At 41.9% G+C, this 21600-nt stretch overlaps 1 protein-coding gene across 2 annotated transcripts in view; it reads right to left on the reverse strand.

Annotated features, from left to right (window-relative positions):
- Positions 1 to 5071: 5071 nt before the first annotated feature.
- The window catches only part of JADE3 (jade family PHD finger 3), a 67613-nt gene continuing 51084 nt past the window's right edge, over positions 5072 to 21600 (reverse strand). For both annotated transcript variants that reach the window (XM_074908053.1, XM_074908061.1), the window contains exons 7-11: positions 19075 to 19242; positions 13919 to 14035; positions 12983 to 13456; positions 10021 to 10138; positions 5072 to 8489 (exon numbers count right to left, since the gene is read on the reverse strand). In XM_074908053.1, coding sequence (XP_074764154.1) covers positions 7597 to 8489; positions 10021 to 10138; positions 12983 to 13456; positions 13919 to 14035; positions 19075 to 19242 — 1770 coding nt within the window. In that variant the 3' untranslated portion in view covers positions 5072 to 7596. The remainder of the gene's footprint in view (positions 8490 to 10020; positions 10139 to 12982; positions 13457 to 13918; positions 14036 to 19074; positions 19243 to 21600) is intronic.

Genomic DNA, 21600 nt, shown 5'->3' on the forward strand with positions numbered 1-21600 from the left:
GTGCTAGATGATTTCAAGGAGTTATAAAAAGAAACTGGTTTTTGCTGATGCTGGTTCCTGGAAGGTCATAGTTGTTCTTTTATGAACCTGATCCTGTCATTTCTTCATCTCTAGAGCCATCTTCATCTTTTTCTTTCATCTCAAGTCTTCTTGGTTTACTTCTGTTAGTCCTCCTCCTTGCTTGGGGGTGGGAGGTCTGTAGGCCTTATCCACACCTGGTATCAAGTGCAAATGCCATCTATCAGTTGTCCATATCTTATACTGTCTCCGAGCACCACACGAAGAGAGTCTGCCAGGCCTCCTCCACAGCTGGGCAAGGTGCAGCCAAGAGTGGAGACTGTGCCAAGGGCACTGGAGCCCCATGAGCCACTACCTCAGTGTAAGCCTGCCCTGCTGTTACATCCATTAGGGCAACCACAGTGAGCATGTGGGAATTTACCACTAGCAGATAACACTGCTCTTAGGGGAGAGGGAGACACAGCAAAAGGAAAACAAACCAACCAACCAACACCCACGCAAGAGCAGAGGTGAGTTCTTTCCAGTTGGCTGGAAAGCAAGAATTGGCACTGCCATGTGCTTATTTCCAGCCACATATAGTTCTTGGAATTGACTTGTGTGTCTAAATCAAGATTTGTGAGTGAGCAACAAGTAGGTCCAGGAGAGATCAAATTGTTGAGAAGTCTCAACTGTCATAATCATGGATTTAAATACATAGTTCAAACATTTGCCAAAGTACATCATTTTCCTGCTTTGCAAACATCTCCTAGGGAGAAGGTGGCATGAGGGTCTTGAACAGCAGACGTGCCCATTGATTAACTTATATTTTACATCAAGTCTAACACCCATTGCTGTCACACTGTCATGGAAGTTAATGCAGAATGGATTAAGAATCCCAGACGGGGAATCTTTTCTAAAAAGGACTGTACTGAATTAACGGTGAAGTCATATTGAAGTATTTGGCCCTAAAAGTCCAGTTTCTCTCACAGAACCAGCAATAGTACCCTCTATTTATTAGTTTATTATTCAGACTTCTTTCAGCATCATTTCTTATATACCAGCCACAGACTCACAAAAAAGCATCTCACACCTAAGAATGTAGCACTATAAGCAGACATGCTATATAGCCCTCCCCAGTGCAGCCAGCTTCACAGGTGTGTCACAAGCACCCCTCGCACATGCACCTCCAGCTTCTTTGCCACAGGAACACCTTCAGCTGCCTCACAAAGCTCACTGAGTGCGCAGCCTGTGCCTTTCCAGCCCCCTTGGCACAGCCAGGGAACAGGGTGCCTCAGAAAGGGCAAGCACTCTTAAGTGGAGCACGGCCAAGACATTTTTCATTAATGCCTTACTCTTCTGCTCTTGGACCCCACATGATCCAGATTTGCATTTTGCTTGCCTCAGGATTTTATTTTTTTTTTAAAAAAAAGCATTGATATGTGCTACAGCAGCTGCAAAATTATAGCCACAACAGAGGCTGTGCAAAGGAGACTGGACTTCAGGGAAAGACAGCATTTTTCATTCAAGTAGCTGATTTAGCAACAGTGCTTCCAGTGTTTGCAGCTTTCAGGCTCGCAAGCCTTCTTCAGGCCCAAATCAGAAGCAAACTTCAAATTAACTGCACGTTTGGGGTGACTGCTCTGAGCTTAATTTAGCACGTTCAACCAGACAATTTGAGAGAAGTCTGGGTTTTGTATTAACTAAACTACAACTTGCTTACAGATACCTGCATCATCTGGCTCATCCAGTTTTTGGCCTCTGTGCCTCCTTAAGCCAGGAGACACAGCTGGCTTGTTGTAGGAGGAATAATCAGAATGGAGTGGGTAAGGCAATGCTCCTACTGCATTTTAGAGGAGATAACAGAACAATGGCTAAGCCATCACCTCTAAGGAGGGGAAGTACTTTGGTCAGGCTCCATTCAAAGAGATGCAAATGGAGCCTAAAATGCCAGTGATGCCAGGGCAGGGGTTCCCATATTCCCCACACCCTTCTGAGATAAGAGAGATGGAACTGCAAAGGAATGCAACCAGACACCTTGGTTTCAGGTGAAGTGGGTGGGCTAGTTTAGCAAATTTTTTCCCCCCTCAGATCTCATTTCCTCACTAGGGCCTGTGCTTCCAAGGTTATAAGCAGAGACATTTTCCCAAACGGCATGTAATACATTTTCTTTTTATAGGTACTACTCCAGTGGACTCCTTGCAGTTGCTGCGACCACAAAAAAAAAAAAATTAGCTTGATGTCAATCACAAGCTCAAGGGCTTTCAGATGACCAGGAGATTTCTTGAAGACATCTTCCTTTATACACTGCTGTTGTGCTAGGTTTTAAATTCTTCCTCGGGACACTGGCCCACGGATATGGCCAGCAGAATATCTCTGGAGCTGTTACAGAACTCTGTCAAAATACACCTTGTGTTTCTGCTTTGCCCAGTGCTCCTGCCTGGGATGAGGGCGGGTAGGGCAGCACCTGGGGAAAAACAACAGAAACTGGAAAAAATGTCTCGAAGGGGGTTAAGCCAAAAGAAACCATAAAGGTGTCATTACAGAGTCTGCCGGGAGATTTAAAACAATGTCTCAGATAAGGCAGCCTAGGCAAGGCAGATATCCAGCTTTGGGGCTGCTGAGAAAACAATGGGAAGGCAGGGAAGGTCTGGAAACAAAAGAAGAGTCCCAGAGAAAGGGCAGGGCAAGGTGGATCCAGGAAGTTTTCCCAGCCAAAAGAAGCCTGATGGAGAAAGAGAAAGATTATCTGGAAGCTGTACTCACAGAGCCAGGGAAACTAATGGGCATATACCCAAGGCTGCTTCTCCTTACACAACAATGTCGTCATGCAAACTTATCCAACCTATCTGCAGAGGGGTTAACTTGAGGAACAGAAATAAGCACACGCATCTGCTATTTTCAAACAACTTACCCAACTGATAGGCAACATTTTGTTTCAGGAAGCTGTGCAGTCACTTTAATCCACTTCTGTCACATCGCTCCAGAAGAGTCCAGATGCGCTGACTTGTTAGGAGTGGAGCCCAGGAGCAGTTATCCCAGGACAGTCTCTGCAAGAGGGGGTATGTTGCAGAATTGCACCCCAGGAGGGGCAAAAGCCTGTTCAGCTATGAAGCTGGTGTAAAAGAAGATTCAGAAGCAGCAGTAGCCAGGCATCTCACGAAACCAGAACTCAGAAGTCTTAAGAGTCTTCGCTTCTTCCTGAAGGCACTCCATTGTTTTCCATCTCTGCCCTTCCCTGGTGTTTTTCACTTGCATGCCAAGCTCCTAGGTTGTGCAAGCAGCTTCCCTTTGCTCATTAATTCACATCAAAAGCATATTTTCCCAATAGATGTGTCAATTCCCTGCAGTGCTAAACCTTCAGGAGTACTGGGATCATCAAAATTCCCAACAATCAAAATGACTGGTTTCACTGGATTATCTTTGCAGCTCACAGAGGCAGGCTTTGAGCACTTGGTAATACTCAGTTCCTCCCAGGTACCAGATACACATCATGTGCCTGCAGTACAGCCTGTACGCCCGGGCCTAGTCATCAACCAGGTACCGCATCAAAATCAAGTGAATGTTTCAGGCTTATTTTTAATAGTTAAATGTTCGTAATTTCTCCTTCTGTGGTTTGGGATTCATGGCGCAAAGAAAACATTCTATCAATGACATAACACATGTTACAGCTGAGAAACATTTCTCTTTGGACAAAGGCATAAATGCAGAAACGACGGTGCTGGGAGTCACCGCGCAGCCCCTATTAGTGCCTGTGAGAGACTGGCCCAGTTGCTGTCAACAAGTAACCACACCTACTTTATTTGTAAAGATTCTGCAAACCAAGAGCAGCTGTTTCCAAAATAATGGGGATACTAATTTCCTTCCTTGGTCCTGTCTTTCCCACATCCCAGCCACAAGAACACTACTTTCAAAGGGAATGGGAGGCTGCCAGTCAGAAAGTCACAAAAAGGAAGTCTGCTGCTGGAATCTGTTGCAAGAACAAATTTAGGGAAGGAGAAATGCTGGTCCTGAGAAACAGCTGACAATCCAACACTTACTGCTTCTTCCCAGTGTTGCTTTTTCTTCTCTTCTCTATGCACCTTTACTCCCTTCTTCCCCCTTTTTTTTCTCCTGTTTTCTTCCCACCCAAGGGACTTGCTGTTCCATTTCACCCAGCACGCCTCCAGCTCTGCTGCCGGCCTGCCTGGGGCCACCTGCTCGGCCACTCCTGCCTGTACCTGTGCTCAGCCACAAGCACGCTGGCCGTTCAGCTAACAGCTCGCTCTGGCGCTGCCTGACCCACCGCATGCAGGACGGTCATTGCTGCCTCCCACATGTGGATTGCAATTCCTCCATCCCTCCTGAGCGCTGCCAGCTACCAAGCTGATCGAAGCAGGAGGGACGCCATCGGATCAGAGAAGGGAGGGATGCTATTAGATGGGTTGTGCTGCTACATTTGCTCTTTTCTCTCCATCTTCCTCCTCGGTTTTGCCTTCTTGGCCGCTCTGGCACAGGGAGCAGCTCCTCTCTGCCAGCAAGGTGTATCACAGCACCGGCCTGTGGGAGCCGGGGGAACTACAGCAACAGGTCATGCAAAACTGGCACAAAACATCAACCCGGGAACTTGCTCGCACTGATTCGTCCTTTGCACACACAGAGAGCAATAGCTGGCCGTTAAGTATTCACCTGTGCATGTGTGTGAGTGTACGAGGAGAGGGACAAGACAGAAGGTCTGGCTACAGCTCTTCCTCTGTAACTTAATCTGTCTGACCAGGGAAAAACAGTCATACTACAGCATAAGCAAATATATTAGAAAGTGAGGCCAGGGCAGCAAATGGTCTGTTACATTTGCTCAGCTAGGCAGAAACAAGTCAGGCTTGGACTATTTGCTATACACAGCAAATTAGTGTTCAGCGACTCTTTTTGGGAGGCCGAAGGGGAAAGGTTTTCCTTGACACTTCAACTTGTTAAAGTATTGCCAACTCTGCAGAAATAATTTACTCCTGATGGACACAGTACTGCTGTTAGACTGATGAGTTTAACAACCTGCCAGACACTGAGGGTAAAGCCCTGAATAAATCACAACAAATGAAAATACTGTTAGCAGTTTCATAATTTAATGAAAAAGTACTTGTAAAAAGGGGACATCTGAAAAAGACCGAGTCCATCTTGGAAAATTGAATATATATATATTTATATATATAAAACAAAATGCAAAAACACAAAAAAATTTTGACAAATAAGGTTAAGAGGTAATACTTCAAACAGTTAGCCACCGAACACACAATAAAAACTAGCAAATGCACTTTGGGGACAATACTTGAGAACTACATGACCAAGGGCTCCTTCATATATCTATTAAAATCATGTAAAATTTAGCAAAACCATTGCCCAGACTGGAAACAACTGAATTAATAACCCCAGAAGAGCAGAAACACTGAGTTTTGCTGAAGCACCATTTTCCCTCCCTTCTGCCATAGGCTTCCGGCCACAAAATAACATGAACGCTTTGCTGACCTCCCAGATAAGTGTTCCCAATACAAGCTTCATAAAATTTCATGACCAGCGAGAGAGGATCACCAATAAATATCGAAGGAGAACTAAGAGAATCAGAACTGGAATACAAATGAACAGACATTTGTTTACTTATTCTGAATGACCCATGGCTTAGAACACAAAGCATTTCCCATTAAAATAAAATATGTGGAAACCTAAAATGCTACTGCATATTTACACCAAATGAAATCATTTTGAAGATACAGCTCTAGAAAGATCAATTACACAAATATACATAAAATCAAGAAGTGAAAAAAAAAAATAATTAAGATGCATGAAGCAAACAGAGCAGAATTGCCAGGTATACCTTTTTTTATTCCACTACTGAAAAGTCCTCCAGCCCCTGACCTGCTAGTCCTATTGCAACTAGGGAGATTCCAAAGTTTAAAACAAATCAAAAACTGTCGTTGCCATTTCCCAAGCTAAAAAGCAATAAATTAAGATTATGAAGATAAACAGGTGTTGGTTTGGATTCTGCATAGTCATCTTCACACTGGGTGGGGAACACCTTTTGTTCCTGGACAAAATGCACCCTCAACAGACAGGAGCTGTATGACGTGCCCCATACAACCTATGGCTCGTTTCAGCCAGTGATGGAGGACGTTGTGCATTTATGAAATGTACAGCATTTCAGAGAAAAACAGTGCAGTTACTTCGTTGATCAACACAACACCATCTGGAAAACAAGAAGTTTGTTTGCATTCAAACAAAACCCCCTGTCAATTGATTCCCTTCCCTTCTCGCTTCCTCAGTACTGGCTGAAATTTAATCGCTACTTAACAATTGCTAATTTTAAAGGACATACAAAAAAGTGTTAGTTTGGGAAACAGCAACTGATCCAGAGGTTGAAAAACAGCTTAATAAAATAATAGATTTTCAGCAATTAAAAAAAACCATACTCCAAATGATGACTGGCTATAATTTTACAAACCTAGATGCCAGAAGTAAGGCTCCTACACCTGCATTCAGGCAACCAAGGCTGAAAATTTGTGCGTGCATTAAAAGTTTAGACAATATTATTTCTAATTCAGCTCGTTTTAAAAATACCAGGTACTAACACCTCTGGACATGAAATCTTGGTTTTAAGAGGAATCCAGCATCACCAGTGATTGCCTAAATTTAAGTGTCAAATAGCATTTTTCTTTGAAGTAGTACATCTACTTTTGTAAACACTATCCACAAAATTAGCCATCTGTACTTGTTAGCTGGGTAAAATATTTACAAGTGCATCCCACAACAAGCAACTATGTACAGAGGTTAAAAAAACTGAAGTACTAGAAGTTGTATATTTACAAAATAAGCAAATTATTGTGAAAAGAAACACAACCTTCAGCAAGAGCAGGGAATGGGGGCACATCTAGAGGTCAGCGAGTTTGGCAACGCCAGCAATGCCTGCTTCCACCCTCCGCAAGGGGCCTGCAAACGCCACTGCAGTGCAAAGCCTCCTGCAGAAGAGGATCGTCACTTAGTAGTCACTTTGGGCCTGATCCAGCAGAGCACACCAGCATGTGCTGGGAGATCTGAGCACAAACGTTCCTGGGGGGAAACCATCAGGACTCTGCACATGCTTAACTTCCTAACACATCCACAAGTGCATTGCTGGATCAAATCCATACTGCAGGTGCCATAAAAATGCATTTTCAGTGTCTCCATTTGCAGTCTCTTGCGACATGTTAGAGGGATGCAAGGACTTCTACATAACACCTGTCCACCACCCCAAGACTGACGTAACATGAACATGTTGCCTCACACAAACTGGCAAGGGGGAAGCAGTTTCCTGAATTTACGCAAAAGGTTAACCACTCCGTGCTCTCCCAGATGTTACCCTCTAATAAACCGCATCGATTTCCACATGACTTTGCAATAGCTGAGTTAACCTTGCGGAGACTGCAAGCCAATTCACAGTTGAACAAAACTACTCTGATTTCTCTCTCCTCTCCCCATCCCCTACTGCAACTCTTCCTAACGTAGGTCCTGGACTATTTTCTGGAACCTTCTGATGCTGAGCTTTGCACTGGTACACTGGAATACATAAAGGCTGAGTTACCCCGTGGGGGCTTCTAATCACCTTTGTACCGAACTGTGAGAAATCATATTCTTTTTGTTTCTATTGTGACAATCTCTTCCAAAGTCCTTACTTGGGCTTTCTCTCTCTGAGCTACTGCGTCTTAACCTCACTTGCTCTTTGTTTTCATCACTTTCTGCTTCAGAGTCACTCAGCTCTAAGTCAGGACAGTACCCGTCGTTGTCCTGGTATGGAGCCCCTTCAAGCGTCTGCTTGCTCCACAAGCGATCTTTTGTTGCAAGTCTTCTCGTTGGCTTTTCACAGCACCGGAGATCTTCCGTGGTCCTCACCAGACTGTTGGTAGCCTCTTTAAAGGACCGGCTAAAATGTTCTATGGTGGATTTTCTGAAACTGCTCTGGCTGGCCAAGTGAGCCGTGAGCATGGACTCTTGTTCGTAGGGTGTCTGGCTGGAGCTGTCTCTCTGGCTCACGTCTCCAGCCCTGCCCATCAGACCGTTGGACTTGGCTGCCAGCCTTGAGTTCTCCTGCTGCACCCGCCCATTCCCAATGGAAGACTGTCCGTGCAAAGCCGCCTGGAGCGCTAGGGGCTTCCCGGACGGCTGGCCCCGGTAAAACTCCGGCATCTGCGTGGGGCCAGAATCCTTCACCTCGCTCCGAGGCTTGCCAATCCCTGCCAGCAACCCATTACTTCTGCTGTCGTGCTGATACCTGGAGTAAGATTTTGCTTTAATTTCAAATGATTCCTTTGACATCGGCATGCTCCGTTTGCTGTAAACAGTGCTGTTATTGTCAGGAGAAAGCGGTCTGTTGCCAGGCTTCAGCGAGTTATTTTTGCAGTCTCCTAGTGCTGATTTGGGCATTTTTAACTTCAGGGTGATCCTGGGAGGTGGGTAGAACAGTGTGTTCTCTAGTGCACTTGTCAGGGTATGGCCTACAGGAGAAAGAGACGAGAAGGCAGAAGAAAAAGACTTTTTTAAAAGAAGGTAATCATTCTGTTATCTGTAGCAAGTTTTATAGTGCATTATAAGGTCATTCAACAGTAAGAAGCATTTGCAAACAATTAGTGTGAAATTATTTTAGGACATTAAAGAGAAGTTGGGATAATGAAAACTGTTCCAAATTATCCAGCATTTCGGAATTTAGGTAAGTATTTTAGCATTTCCATTAAAAACAACAATGTGCCCTTTTTACAGAGCTTTAAGCAGTGAATTGAACCAGCTTTGAGATACGACTGAAGTAGTTCCAACAAAGCTATAAAAAAGGTTCGTATGCAGTTTTGGATGGAGAAAAAACAATGCTTCAAACTGAGTTTCAATTTGGAATTAGTTCAACTCTCTGCTTTGTATTATAAAATTCGCTATGCTTTAAAAGTCTTTTCACCCCAATATATTAATCTTTATGATATTATATGCATACAGCACCACTGCAGTGTAGCTATCAAGCTATTCTAATAAGCATTAAAAAAGCACTTGTGTTTGTAAAGACATAAAATAAATTTAGTAGACATTTCTAATAAAATGTATTTACACAAAACCGAAGTCCTGTAGAGTACTGCTGCTTCCACAAAACACTAGTCTGATCTAAAACAGTTTAAAAAAAACACGTTGTCTGTACTAATGAAAACTATCCACATTTCAGGGGTAGAAAAAAATAAAAGCACAGACTTCACTCTAAATTGGTCATTAAAAACATAGTATGTATCTTAAAAGAACAGAGGGATCTTAATTTCACATTGAAGAAGTAGCTGCCTTCCCTACTTAAAAAAAAAAAAAAAAAAAAAGTAATTGCACTGCAATGTATACTCTTCCTCTTTCCAAATGTTGTGTTCCTTATTTCAAAACAGTCACTATAAAAATGAAGGGCAGAGTGGGTTTTGGTACATCAGCGTTCCTAACCAGTTACTGTTCACTATTAAAAACCACAGCACTTAAACTCTTTCAGAAGGAAGGAGAGTAACTGCAGATGACAAGCCAAAAAATGCTTCTTTGCCCTGTTCATCAAGCATGCAAGGCAACATGAGAACAGCAGCAATTCCTATCAGTCACTCTTCTCTTTTGCCTGAAGGAACCAACTACTGACAGCAAGCAAAAAACCTTCTCAGCTGGAAAAGCAAGCAGCAGCACAGAACTTGCTGTGGGGAAGCAGTACCATAAACCAGCAGCCCAAGGAAGCAAAAACCGAGAGATCACTACCAGCTTGTTTCTGCTACATGGATGCCATAGCAATTGATATGTAATAGGCATATACCAGAAACAGCCATAAAAGAAAGAAATATCCAATGAAATATTTTAAGAGAATAAAGAGTTTTGTGTATGTTGCTACTTTCACTGACTGTGAACTTGAAGAAAGTTTTTAAAGGCAGATGTGCAGTGTTAAAAACACTAAGCAGGAACATAAAGAGAACACATTTTTTATTTTAAATACAGACAGAATCTGTAAATATTTTACATTTATATGATTACCTGCAGCAATTTCCTGATTAATGAGCTGGACTTGCAAATTGAAGACCTGTTCATGTACTTTACTGTGAGATAACTTCAGTTTCTCTCTCCTGCTTACCATGTAGCAGAGATTTCTTACCTGAGGAAGAACAACAGAAGACTTAATAGACAAGAGGAAAACAAATCCTGACATAGTTAAACAAAGTGCATCAACAACAGCATTGAGACAACATCATGTGCAAAATCCCTTGGCAAAGTTTTTGTGAATATTACTGAACATATGTAACTATGAATTTTAAAAAGTATCATGGATTTTTTTAAATTGCCAATTTAATGAATCCCTTGAATACATTCAGTGAGACAGCAGAATATCTCTTCATCTGTAAGAACAGTGAACAAACACAAATTCCAGTCAGAAGGCAAGTAAGTAATTTCTAAGACTTGCTCATCTGTAAGCCTACTTCCGCTATATACAATGCCAGGCATGTTACTGCCCACCATATTGGATTATCCCAGAATTTCCAGGCAAAATGTTTTATAGAATGATTTTTAACAGCTAAACTATGTTTGTTTCTGCAAAAATTATTGCAGCGTTACAAAGTAATACTTTTTACAAAGCTACCCAAGAGAGCCAGCCTGTTTGGACAACTAACATGCAGACTGCCTCTACAAGAACACTCTGGCTTCTTGTAAAATGTACACATTAACCATTTCTTTTCCAACTCCATTGCATTGACATGAGGTTCAACAAGGCCAAGTACAAGGTCATGCACATGGGTCAGGGCAATCCTCAGAATCAATACAGGCTGGAGGGATGAATGGATTGAGAGCAGCCCTGCAGAGAAGGACTTGGGGCTACTGGTGGATGAAAAACTGGACATGACGGAGCAATGTGTGCTTGCAGCCCAGAAAGCCAACTGTATCCTGGGCTGCATCAAGAGGAATGTGGCCAGCAGGTAGAGGGAGGTGACTGTCCCCCTATACTGCGATTTGGTGAGACCCCACCTGGAGAACTGTGCCCAGCTCTGGGGTCCCCAGTCTAAGGACATGGATCTGCTTGAGCGTGTCCATAGGAGGGCCACAAAGATAGTCAGAAGTGCTGGAATCCCTTTCCTCTGAAGAAAGGCTGAGAGTGTTGGGGTTATTCAGCCTGGAGTAGAGAAAGCTCTGGGGAGACCTTATTGCAGCCTTTCTTTATATGAAAGGGGATTATAAGAAAAACAGGGAAAGATAAGGGCCTGTAGAGACAGGACAAGAGGCAACAGTTTTAAACTGAAGGGAGGTAGGTTTAGACTGGGCATAAGGAGGACAGTTTTTACAGTAAGGATGGTGAGACACTGGAACAGGTTTCCTAGAGAAGCTGTGGATGTCCCCTCCTTGGAAATGTTCAAGGTGAGGTTGGGCACAGCTTTGAGCAACCTGATCTCGTGAAAAATGTCCTTGCCCATGGCCAGAACGTTGGATTAGATGATCTTTAAAGATCCCTTACAGCCCAAACAATCCTGTGATTCAGTTCCACGTAATTTTCTTTTCACTGCTTGTTTGAATTAATAGCAACATTTCCACCTAATGTAATGAGAACAGGAAGAGGCACTGCAAATTCTTGATAAACACTTAAAAGAGCTTCCAGAACACAGAAACAGTGTAGGGTCTGGTTGAAAGATATTTGCCAAACATAATTCCTCCGGCATTCAACTCTACCTGTTCAGAACTGGAACCTCTCTCCCCAGAAAGGAAATTCCAAGATTCCCAAATTTATATTCATTCCAAGATATGTAACTGAGTAGAATGTTTTGTGGCAGGAGAAGTTCAGAGACTTTGAGACAGATGTTTCAAACTATGAATTATCTCCACTCAGAATAAGTACATCAATTTCAAGAAAATTTGATGCAAACCAACCATTCAAAAAGAAAAAGCTAGAAATGGTCTCTTGAAAGAAAAATACCCCAGAATCCCAACCCTCCATTTGAAGCATGTTATGGTTAAGCCACAAGCAGTGGTAGACTCAGTGGGTTATTTTCAAACCAGTAACCAACCAGCTGCACCTAAGGCAGCTACGTGCAGTGAAAGCACCTAGGTCAAGAGAGTGACAAGTGATTCAACCTGCCCACTACCTGAGACTAGCTGACACCAGCACACTCCTGGGGAAGAGAGGTAACACTCCTGAATCAAATGTCACGGGAAGTGGTCTGAGTACAGGCCAGCATTCTTCTTGTCTATGTGTGGAGCCAAAAAGTCACTGTGGAAGTTAATCATCTTGGACTTCACCTACTTGCCTTCACCATAAGGGTGAGAAGCTCTGCTTTAATATGTTTTTAGGATTCTACAAAAGCTTAATGCACACTCACCGAAGAATACTTACTGCTTTACCTAGGCAGATTGATTTTTCCAAACCCAGAATTGGCTAATATTTATTGTTCTATTATAACCATAACAAAACATCTTTTTAATTACAAACCACAAGTCCCTCCATCCCAAGACAGAAGGTGAAAGATAAGAATTTGTTAAGCACGCCCCATTCCTTTGCTGTTTGCACTTACTTTTGTTTAACTGAAGTAACATTTTTTTGTTATTGAATCTGTACCACTAGCAATTACTACAGATGGATCAAATAAATTTACTCAATTATTTTAAACGTTTACTCAATTGAAGTTGAAATCAAAGAGTCAATTTGCAAATATGTCCATTGTGCATGGAAACATGCATCTTAAAATACATAAAGGAATAACCTCTAAGCAAGTCAGGAAGCACTCCTTTCACCCTGGATCTCCCACTGGACTGAGAAGGGAAAGTTCCTGAAAATCTCTGCAGCAGGCAGTGCAGCAAATCAAAAGACTGGAGTTGAAGGCCTCAGTTTTTGTTTTCTTAATTATTATTTTTTAAATCATCTCCCTGTGCTTACCCCATTCCCACTTTCATCCACAAACAAAGACCATGCTCACCTGCAAATAGTTTTTCAAAACTTTACCAGTTAAATTCTTACCCTCTCTAGGTCCTGCCTCAAATGCATAAACATCCTCATGCGAGTATGAATGCTATCTTCTTTTGGCTGCACCAAGCCATTTTCTTCATCCTCCTTGGGAGGAAACAATGGTTTGTTAAAGTTACTTTTTCGCTTTAATTTCCAGTAATTGTAGATGAAATCTACAGCAAGTTTAGGAAGGCCCAGTTCTGCTGCAACATCCTCCACTTTAACTAGTGAGTAAAACTCTTCTTCCAGCTCTCGGAGTTTTTGGGCTCGCAAACTGGTTTTCTCGCTCTCTGTTTGCTTCTGGTCTGACATGCTCTTGGGGTGCTCATCAACATCAGGCAGCGAATTCTGTTTGTTTTTGCTGTGCTTTAGACAATATGACTTGAACTTGACCTCATCCCCATCATCCAGGATAGTCTTCATCTCTAAACTATGCTCAAAGGCACAGGTGACATGAAAGGCAGTGATGCAGCTTTTCACGGAGCACTATAGCCAAAATAAAACAAAAATCCTCAGTCGCTACCAACAGCAACAAACAAGAGAAAAGGACAGAATTATCTTAATTACATGAAAGCCCATCCCTATAAAAACGTATTTCCTAAGCACTCTCAAAAATATCTGTTGATCTCTGAAGCTGGTATCACCCGATTTAGTATTGTCTTGTTTGTGAACAGTGTTCAATGGAAGGACCTTTCTATCCATCTCTGACCCACACAGCAGCAGCCCTTATACATCTCAGCCTTATTCAGAAGGAGGCAACTCAGACCAACTCCTCAACCTCTACACTAGTGAAATAATTTGATAGCAAACAGCTATGAAGCAGGCATCGATCCAACCTCCACCTGCATTGCAAAGCATCTCCGAACACAGGAATAACAAAATGCAAAACTGATATTGCCCCTCTCACATAGACTCACTACACAGAGTCACCACAGGACAACTACGTACCTGAATGCAAGCACCAGTTTTCAGTTTGCATAAACTACACACTAGAGCCCATCGACTTGGTGGAATGTGAGACACCTTTGTGATCGGCTCCATCCTTTCTGGGCAAGCAATACTAACCTGCAAACAAAAAAACAGTGTGGAAGGCAGCTGCCAACACAATAAAAACAAGCTCTCCATTAATACTGGAAGAAGAAATACGACGACACATATATCTCACTGAGATCTCTGTGTGTTCATACTTCTCAGCAAGGGATCCTAGAAGACCCCACATGAAAATAATAATGTGGAATACTACTAGTTTAACCTGGTGGCTAAAAGTTGCAATTCTTCAAAACACTTGAGGGATCTACAGCATGTCTTGTCAAGAACCAGTTGAGAAACTGCAGTAAATGATGCTTAGGTTTGTTTCCTTTCCTTTTTTTTTTTTTTTTTTTTTTTTTTTTTTTTTAAAAAAATCTCCTGTGCAGCTTTAACAGGTCTAACTTAAAAAGTACTGAAATACAAGCTACTCGGAACAAAATAGGAACATTATACTTACCTGAAAAGTTCCTTCTTAAAGATCCACAGATCTGCTACAATAGATATTTCTACCAGCTCACAATTTGGGGCAGAACCAGGTCTATCAGTCAGCAACCAGAAAAAACCTCACTTCTAGCTCTGCCCTTCCCTTGAGCGCTCCCAATGCAAGAGACGATTCTAATGCACTTTCCTAGCTACAGATTTCATCAAGTATAATTTGAGAAAGAATACAACAAACTTCTCTTACTGCAAAGCACGGTATATTCTCTTGTGCCAGTTTTCACATACTTAGTCTGGATGATCCATTTGTCTCTGGGAGACCAGATTATGGATATTAATACTAAAAGAAAGAAAAAAATTCAGATAAGCACAGGATACCTTTTCCTATTCTTTGTTACACTAAAGTCTATATGTCCATTGTGATAGAAATTTCTCAGCTGCCTGCTGTCCATACTGGGAAACAAGGACTGTCCTCCATAATTTGGACACCAAACCAGACATAAATTATCTCTGTAGGCATCCCTGAACCACTCCTGACAGACAGGATTTATCCAAGGGTAGAAACAAAAAAGTTGGCCAGCTCTGAATGACAAACGTGCAGAACTGGGCCAGTATGAGAATGGCACATGACAAAAGATTTCAGCGAGATGACTGTTCTGTCCCAAGAATGTCAGTCTCCAAAAGCTTGGATTTTGATGTTTACATAGCACTTTTTGAATTTAGCAGTTATATGCTTTGGAGGGCTACCTGCCTGAAGCAGACATGCAATGTTGATTCTAGCTAGGAAAATCTCCACACTTTCCATGAACAATTCACCTGAACAGAGCAGACCTGTATTGCATGGCGGGATAGGGGCCTCTTCTCATAGGGGTCAGATCTAAGAATTCAAAGAAGGGAGGTTCCTAGGTCATGCTATGTGAGGCCAGAATAAAGCTGATTTCTCAAGAAAGGAATTAAGGCTGAGATTTGAGCAGCATTTTTTTTTTTTCTAGAAGACTTCAAGAGCTTTATACTCAGTAATTTTCATAGATTAACTCCATAATAAGATTTTCCTAGGGAAATCCAGGTTCTATGAATTAGTTTAACATGTCATAATTAAACCACTGATTTTACAAGAGCCGGTAGACTAAGCTGAATGTCCTAGTTTCCCTTTAGGGGTACATCAACAATCACTTGATGCACTTGCTCATTTTAAAGCCTGCTTAATTGCTGAGGATGAAAGGCTTTGCTTCAGTAGACCTCCTCTGTGAGGTACACTTTCTCAAAGATAGCAGTGCTATGTTCATCAAGTCTGGGAGTCATGGCTGCTGTGCTCAAACTGAGTATTTTTGCTATTCTTTCCTTATCACTTATGCATCGCTCTAAGGATCATTTAAGTAGGTAGAGAAGACAGCTTTGCAAGAGATTACTTGGTTCATAATTTCCGCATTTTAAAAAGTTGATCAGTAGTTCATGAATTAGTGACATAAATTGACTCAAATAAGATTTATATTTGTAATAGTACTTCACCCTCTGATCCCCCAACTGCAAACCACATCATCTGGAAGATACTGAGATCAACCTGTGGCATGGTATTTCCAGAAGTGTCCATTAGGAAGATAGTGAGACACTTCAGAGAGGGTTCAGGTTTTACCAGACAAGAACAGGCAGGCAATGTGATACCCTCATCAAGTAGAGATGACAATCAATTTAATCTGTTGTGGCCTTCCTATAAATTGGTAGGAATGCAACAAAGCTGTCCCTGAAACGCTTGAATGCACTGTTCCACATAATCATGTCCAGCACTCTTAAACATCATCAAATGTAGCTTTTTTGCTTCCAAAATGAAAGAGCCTTTCATCAATCTAACTTGACCTTCCTCAAAATAGAGCTGGTTACAAGTTGCATAGGTATTTCTGAAACAGTATTGTACAAAGATTGACCGCAATTCTTGACCCAGTTACCACTACACTAAGCGGCAAGAATTCCTTTAGGAATTAAGGGACTCTAACAATTTGTCAGGTTTTCCTTTCAAAAAGAATCTTCAGAATTTTTCTGGAGACTGAGTAATACTAGCTCTCCACCAGGCTTCCCAGCAGAAGCTGGGAACTGACACAGACCTTTTCCCTGTCCCTCTCTGCCCTGTTTAGTGCCCTCCCTTCTCCTTCCCCTGAGGGGACTCATAAGGTCAGGGAACATTTATGTTGGAAATACTGTCCATTCAGCTTGTAATGCTGCCTGTTTATATTACCCCACTTTGTAAAAGCACAAAGAGGCACTTACAGAGTCAGGTGCAATTTATTTATCCTGGCCTCATGCTGCCTGCATGTTTCTGATATTCAAAGAGAGGAGTCAAGGCAATGTCTGTTTGAACTTTGCCGCTCACAAGGGATCCAGAGAGGCCAACCTTTTCATTCCCTCAAACCTCCCATGCCACAGCAGAAATTATCCACCTGCAGTAACATGTAGCTGTTTTGTTATTTCTTCACCTTGTATCAGGTTACATTTCGACTGCTACACTCTGAAGTTTTAGAAGTGGGAGAGAATGAAGACAGTGGGCTGTTGAAGCCTCTTCTCTGCCACTGTTACACACGAGCTGCCATCTCGACCGTCGCCCTGCTGTCTTCTGCTAACCTGCCACCGCAGCTGCAGGAGTGCACAGTGATCTGCATCAGTGGCTGGGAAGGGCAGCCCAGCGGCTAGAGCATGGCCACTCACAACAGCAGCTAAAGATAGTCAATTTGATACCCTTACAGCTGTAGCAATGAAAAATAACTTTCTGCTTCACTGACGCCACACTGAATGTAATGGGTTATCCAAGGCAGAGAAACACTTTGAATTCCAAAACACTGGGTATAAGTTTTCTGGTCTCAGTATTTATTATTTTTAATTTTTTTTTAAAGATTGCCTTTTCATAAAACATGAAATAGACTACACATTTACGCTAAAAGACAATAAAGACATAACAATAAAAGGATATAAACCAACAATGAGTACACTTTGGAAAGTAAAAACCTTCAAATGTCCCAATCCGTTAAGTGAGAGTCAAGAAAGCCTTTTGACAGCATTAGCTCACAAGGAAAGGAAGGAAGGAAAAACATTTTAAGACAGTGTCAAATGAGTTAATGAAGGAAAATATCTGATGCAATTGCCTGCAACATTGCTAGCCTATACCTGGTGACTCATGAAGTCCCTCACTTTGAACCTTTTACCACAAGGCACAGACATGTTTATGGCTTACTTCTCTCTGCATTCTGCCTTGCTCCATTTTGTTAGGGCCACAAGAGGAAATGGCAGTGACTTTATAATTCGTAACACAGAGATTTAAGCTCTGTCACATGGGTGCTCCCCCAGCAGCTTCTCTCCCTCACCTGGAGGGAGGTGGCCAGGCAGAAGGCGAAGTGTGCTCCCTGCCCTGCTGTCACCTGCTTCCCAAACCTGCGGGTTCCTCTTCTGCTGGTGAGAGCATCAAGGCAACCACACGCAAAAATGACCTCTCAGGAAAACCAGTCTGCTCAAAACCAGGAGAGCTTCCAGCCAAGATACTTTGTAAGTACAGGAGAAGTCTGAAGATTTTTTTTTTTTTTTTAATTTTAAAATAAATAAATATTTTGGTTTTTTTCTCAACCCTTTTTTCCTTAAAGGTGGAAGAGATGCCAGGAACTACAAGCAGGCCTGAAAGGAAAAGTGCAGCTACAAAGATAACCTCCTTGAAAAGCAGATATATGCCTGAGACAGAGCTAGGAATTACACATTGCCTGTGGTTGCTACGCTAAAAAAAAAAAAAATACCCAGAATCTTAACATCTTCCTCAAAGTTTTGCAAACATGAGGCCTGGCTGCGCTTGGGAGCAGAAGACTCCAAAAATAAGGCATACATCCCCCTGATGTCATAGTGCCGACAGATCTGGCTACCACCTCACGTTAAACCACCCGCTGTAACGGATTTGCGGATCTTACCAGAAAACGGAAATATTCCAAGTACAAATTAAACACAAACCCCACCTATACATGAGTGAACACTCCAATTTACAGAGTTATACTCTGATGCTAAACTTGATTCAAAATGGAAGAAGCTTCATTATGAAACTCTCCATTATATATATGCACAGATATATCAAAAAAGCCTTTACTTAGAAAATGTAACATAGAAGATAAAAAGCCTCATCTCCCCACCGTTCAGAAAAATTTTAGTTCAAGAAACACCTTAACAACAAATCTTGGAAGCCATCCTACAAAAATAATGCAATGGGAGGGTCCTTTAAATAAAAAAAAAAGAGAGTGGATGGATGTATTCATGCAAATCGTACACCTAACTGAGCACACAAATTAATCAGAAAATAAGAGAGACAGTGAAGCTGCAATTGTACAGTGAACATTAGCTTACATTAGTAACCACTTCTAGCAGGTCGCTCAGATACCATAACGGCACCAAGAAGTGACTGCTGAGTAAATGGAGGGAACAAAGTGATTAATTAATGGAACATAAGCTGGACTCTCTCCCAGTCTTCACAGACTGTGCAGACTCATCAGAATAAAGCTTGGTATTAAGCCAGACAGATACCTTAAATCATGAGAATGTAAAAAAGACAGAGAAGGGAACAAGAAGGAAGAGGACAGAAAGGAATCTACGATACAAAAGAAAGAGATAGAAAGTACCTCTGGAATCCAGAGAGCACAGCTCACATGTGCCCACTTGGTCCCTGTTCTGGTAGCTTTCATGGCACCTCCTCTTTTGGGACACAGGAGGCACTGAGGATGTATTCCCAGGACGCATGTGCGACACAACCAGCTCCCTTCAGGTACTTTTAAGATTCCATAGCAGGCCTTGGAGGAAAACAGGTATTGAGATCATTGTGCTGAAACAATTTCACACATGAGCATTAATATTCATACAGAGCAAAGCTTTCAAACAATAAAGGCACCGTTTGGCCTTCACTTAATCCTTCTCTAAATTTTTCACCTGAAAATGAGTCAAGTGATCAAAGATATAAACAGCCTCCAAAGCAAAGCCTTTTTATTCAGGTTTCTTTTTAAAAGATGTGCTGATATTATTTGTTTATAGTGTAAAACATACCCATTGTGACTGCACAACACCACTGGTGTTAGGAACCTTCATCTTTGCTTTTAGTGACTTTTAAATTTCTGAAGCAAAAACGGTAGACACTTCTTTAAGTCGGCTTCTGCATCCAATCCTTTTTAAAAATCACAATTTCCTACTGATAATATATTTATACCCTAACATAATTCTATTTAGATGTGAAGGGATATCAGCTGTTTGACTGAAGACCGTTTCCTGCAACATTAAATTACCTTTGTGGTTACAGTTCTGTGAATCTTTGTGACTTTAAATATTTATATAATATTGCAACAAAAATCATGGCATATACCACAATTACAAGGTGCTGGGTTTGATGCCTATTTCCTGAGTATTGCACTTAACCCCTCAGAAAATGAAAAGAAAAAAAATTAGTCTGCTTTCTGATTCAAATTCCTAGCGGTTCTAGATATATCACGCTCTACACACATACACATATATTAAACTGACTGTATCTGAAACCACTGACTGCCACCAAGGTCTAATTCCACTCAACTGCTTCAGATAAAGGTTTTATCAAAAGGGTGGCTTTCAGGGCAAATCCCACTATTCCTAACACCATCTCTGGGAACAGTAACACTGAAAGCCTCAACAGAACACGATCATTAGCTGTAACATCTTTTTGATTCAAATCCAATGTAAACTTCCCACACTTGCCCTCCCAGCCTTCTGATGATAAGATCTCAGTATTTAGTATGAAGTATATCAAAAAACATTGCACATTTATGTCAGGCTTGTAGAAAGGGGGATTTTCCTGAATGAAATTCTGCACAGCTGACTAACCTAAACGCTATTTTGATGTGATGACTGCTGTAAAACCCCAACAGGGGGAGCTGTAATCTAAATTTTACAAGTGTTTTTTTCTCTTATGTGGCACACTCCCACCAGCATTCTTTCTGTTACTAAAGCAGAAGTGGCATCACACCTAAGATAACATTTAGGGGGTTGGAAACGAACTGAAACTAATCGAACTAATAAATGGAGGAGGCCTAGACTACTAAACCAGTAACTTCACAGTGGGCTTGGGCCAGCATGAGAGGCAACCATGAAGGAGAAAATTTCTCACACTCCTCCCCGCCCCCCTCCAAACTGTGTGATGACAAACAGATCTAACACTACTTGGTGAACCAGAGCTGATTCAGATTAAGAATCAAATTAGTAGTTGTTGTTAGGTTTAGTTCTAGCCCAGACACACTCCCCAGTTTGTTTCAGGCAGATCTGGCATGGGGAAGGGTCAGAAGCAAGGAGGCAGCAGGCCATCAGCTCAAGCTCAGCTGTCAGCAGGCAACCATGAGACTTTGACTGCAAATTCATCATTACTTTCAAACAGGCACAAGCAGGGGCTGAAGCAGGCAGCCCAGCTGCTGGCCACATTCCTGTCACTGGCCATGTTACTGGCACTGAGGCTCACGTGGCTGCTTCACGCAGTGAATCAGATCAGGAAAGCAGCTGGGCTGGAAGCCAGCCCACTGCAAGCAGGGAGCTGACAGGTCCTTTTTCAGCCAGATATGTTTTCCAAGTATTACTTGCAATCAGTACAAAAATATATTTTTTAAAAAAATCTTCTTTTCAATTTATAGCAAAAACCCCTTCCAGAAACAGGATGCATAAAAACCACAGGATTCATCTCCTTGTTTTGATTATAAGGATAGCCCTGCCTGACTATGCTGAGCTCAGTCAGTGTAAAGTCTTAGCTACATCTGAAACACTATAAACACGAGCAATGCTCAGATTGAGAGCACAGTTATTGCAGGTGCTTATGCTTTCTAAAAAAAGATCAGTCTGTTAAAGCATCTACACGTCGCTTCAAATTTGGACAGTCTGTGTCTGTCCAATTAACTAATCAGTCAAGGAGGAAAAACCCCAGCTCTGAAAAAATAATCTTTAGATCCTTCACAAATAGCCAGCATCTCATCTCCTGACCTGTTTATCTTCAAAAGCAGGTTTAATAATAGGGGAAAAATTGTTTACGGTCACAAAGTAAGTATCTGCAAGTCCCAAGAACACATTTTGTGTTCCTATTAGACTGTAGATGTCCACATTTTTACTATGCTAGGCCATTTAATCTACTGTAACTGTCAGGGTGC

Source organism: Athene noctua, chromosome 1 (assembly GCF_965140245.1).
Source record: "Athene noctua chromosome 1, bAthNoc1.hap1.1, whole genome shotgun sequence".
Lineage (NCBI taxonomy): Eukaryota > Metazoa > Chordata > Aves > Strigiformes > Strigidae > Athene > Athene noctua.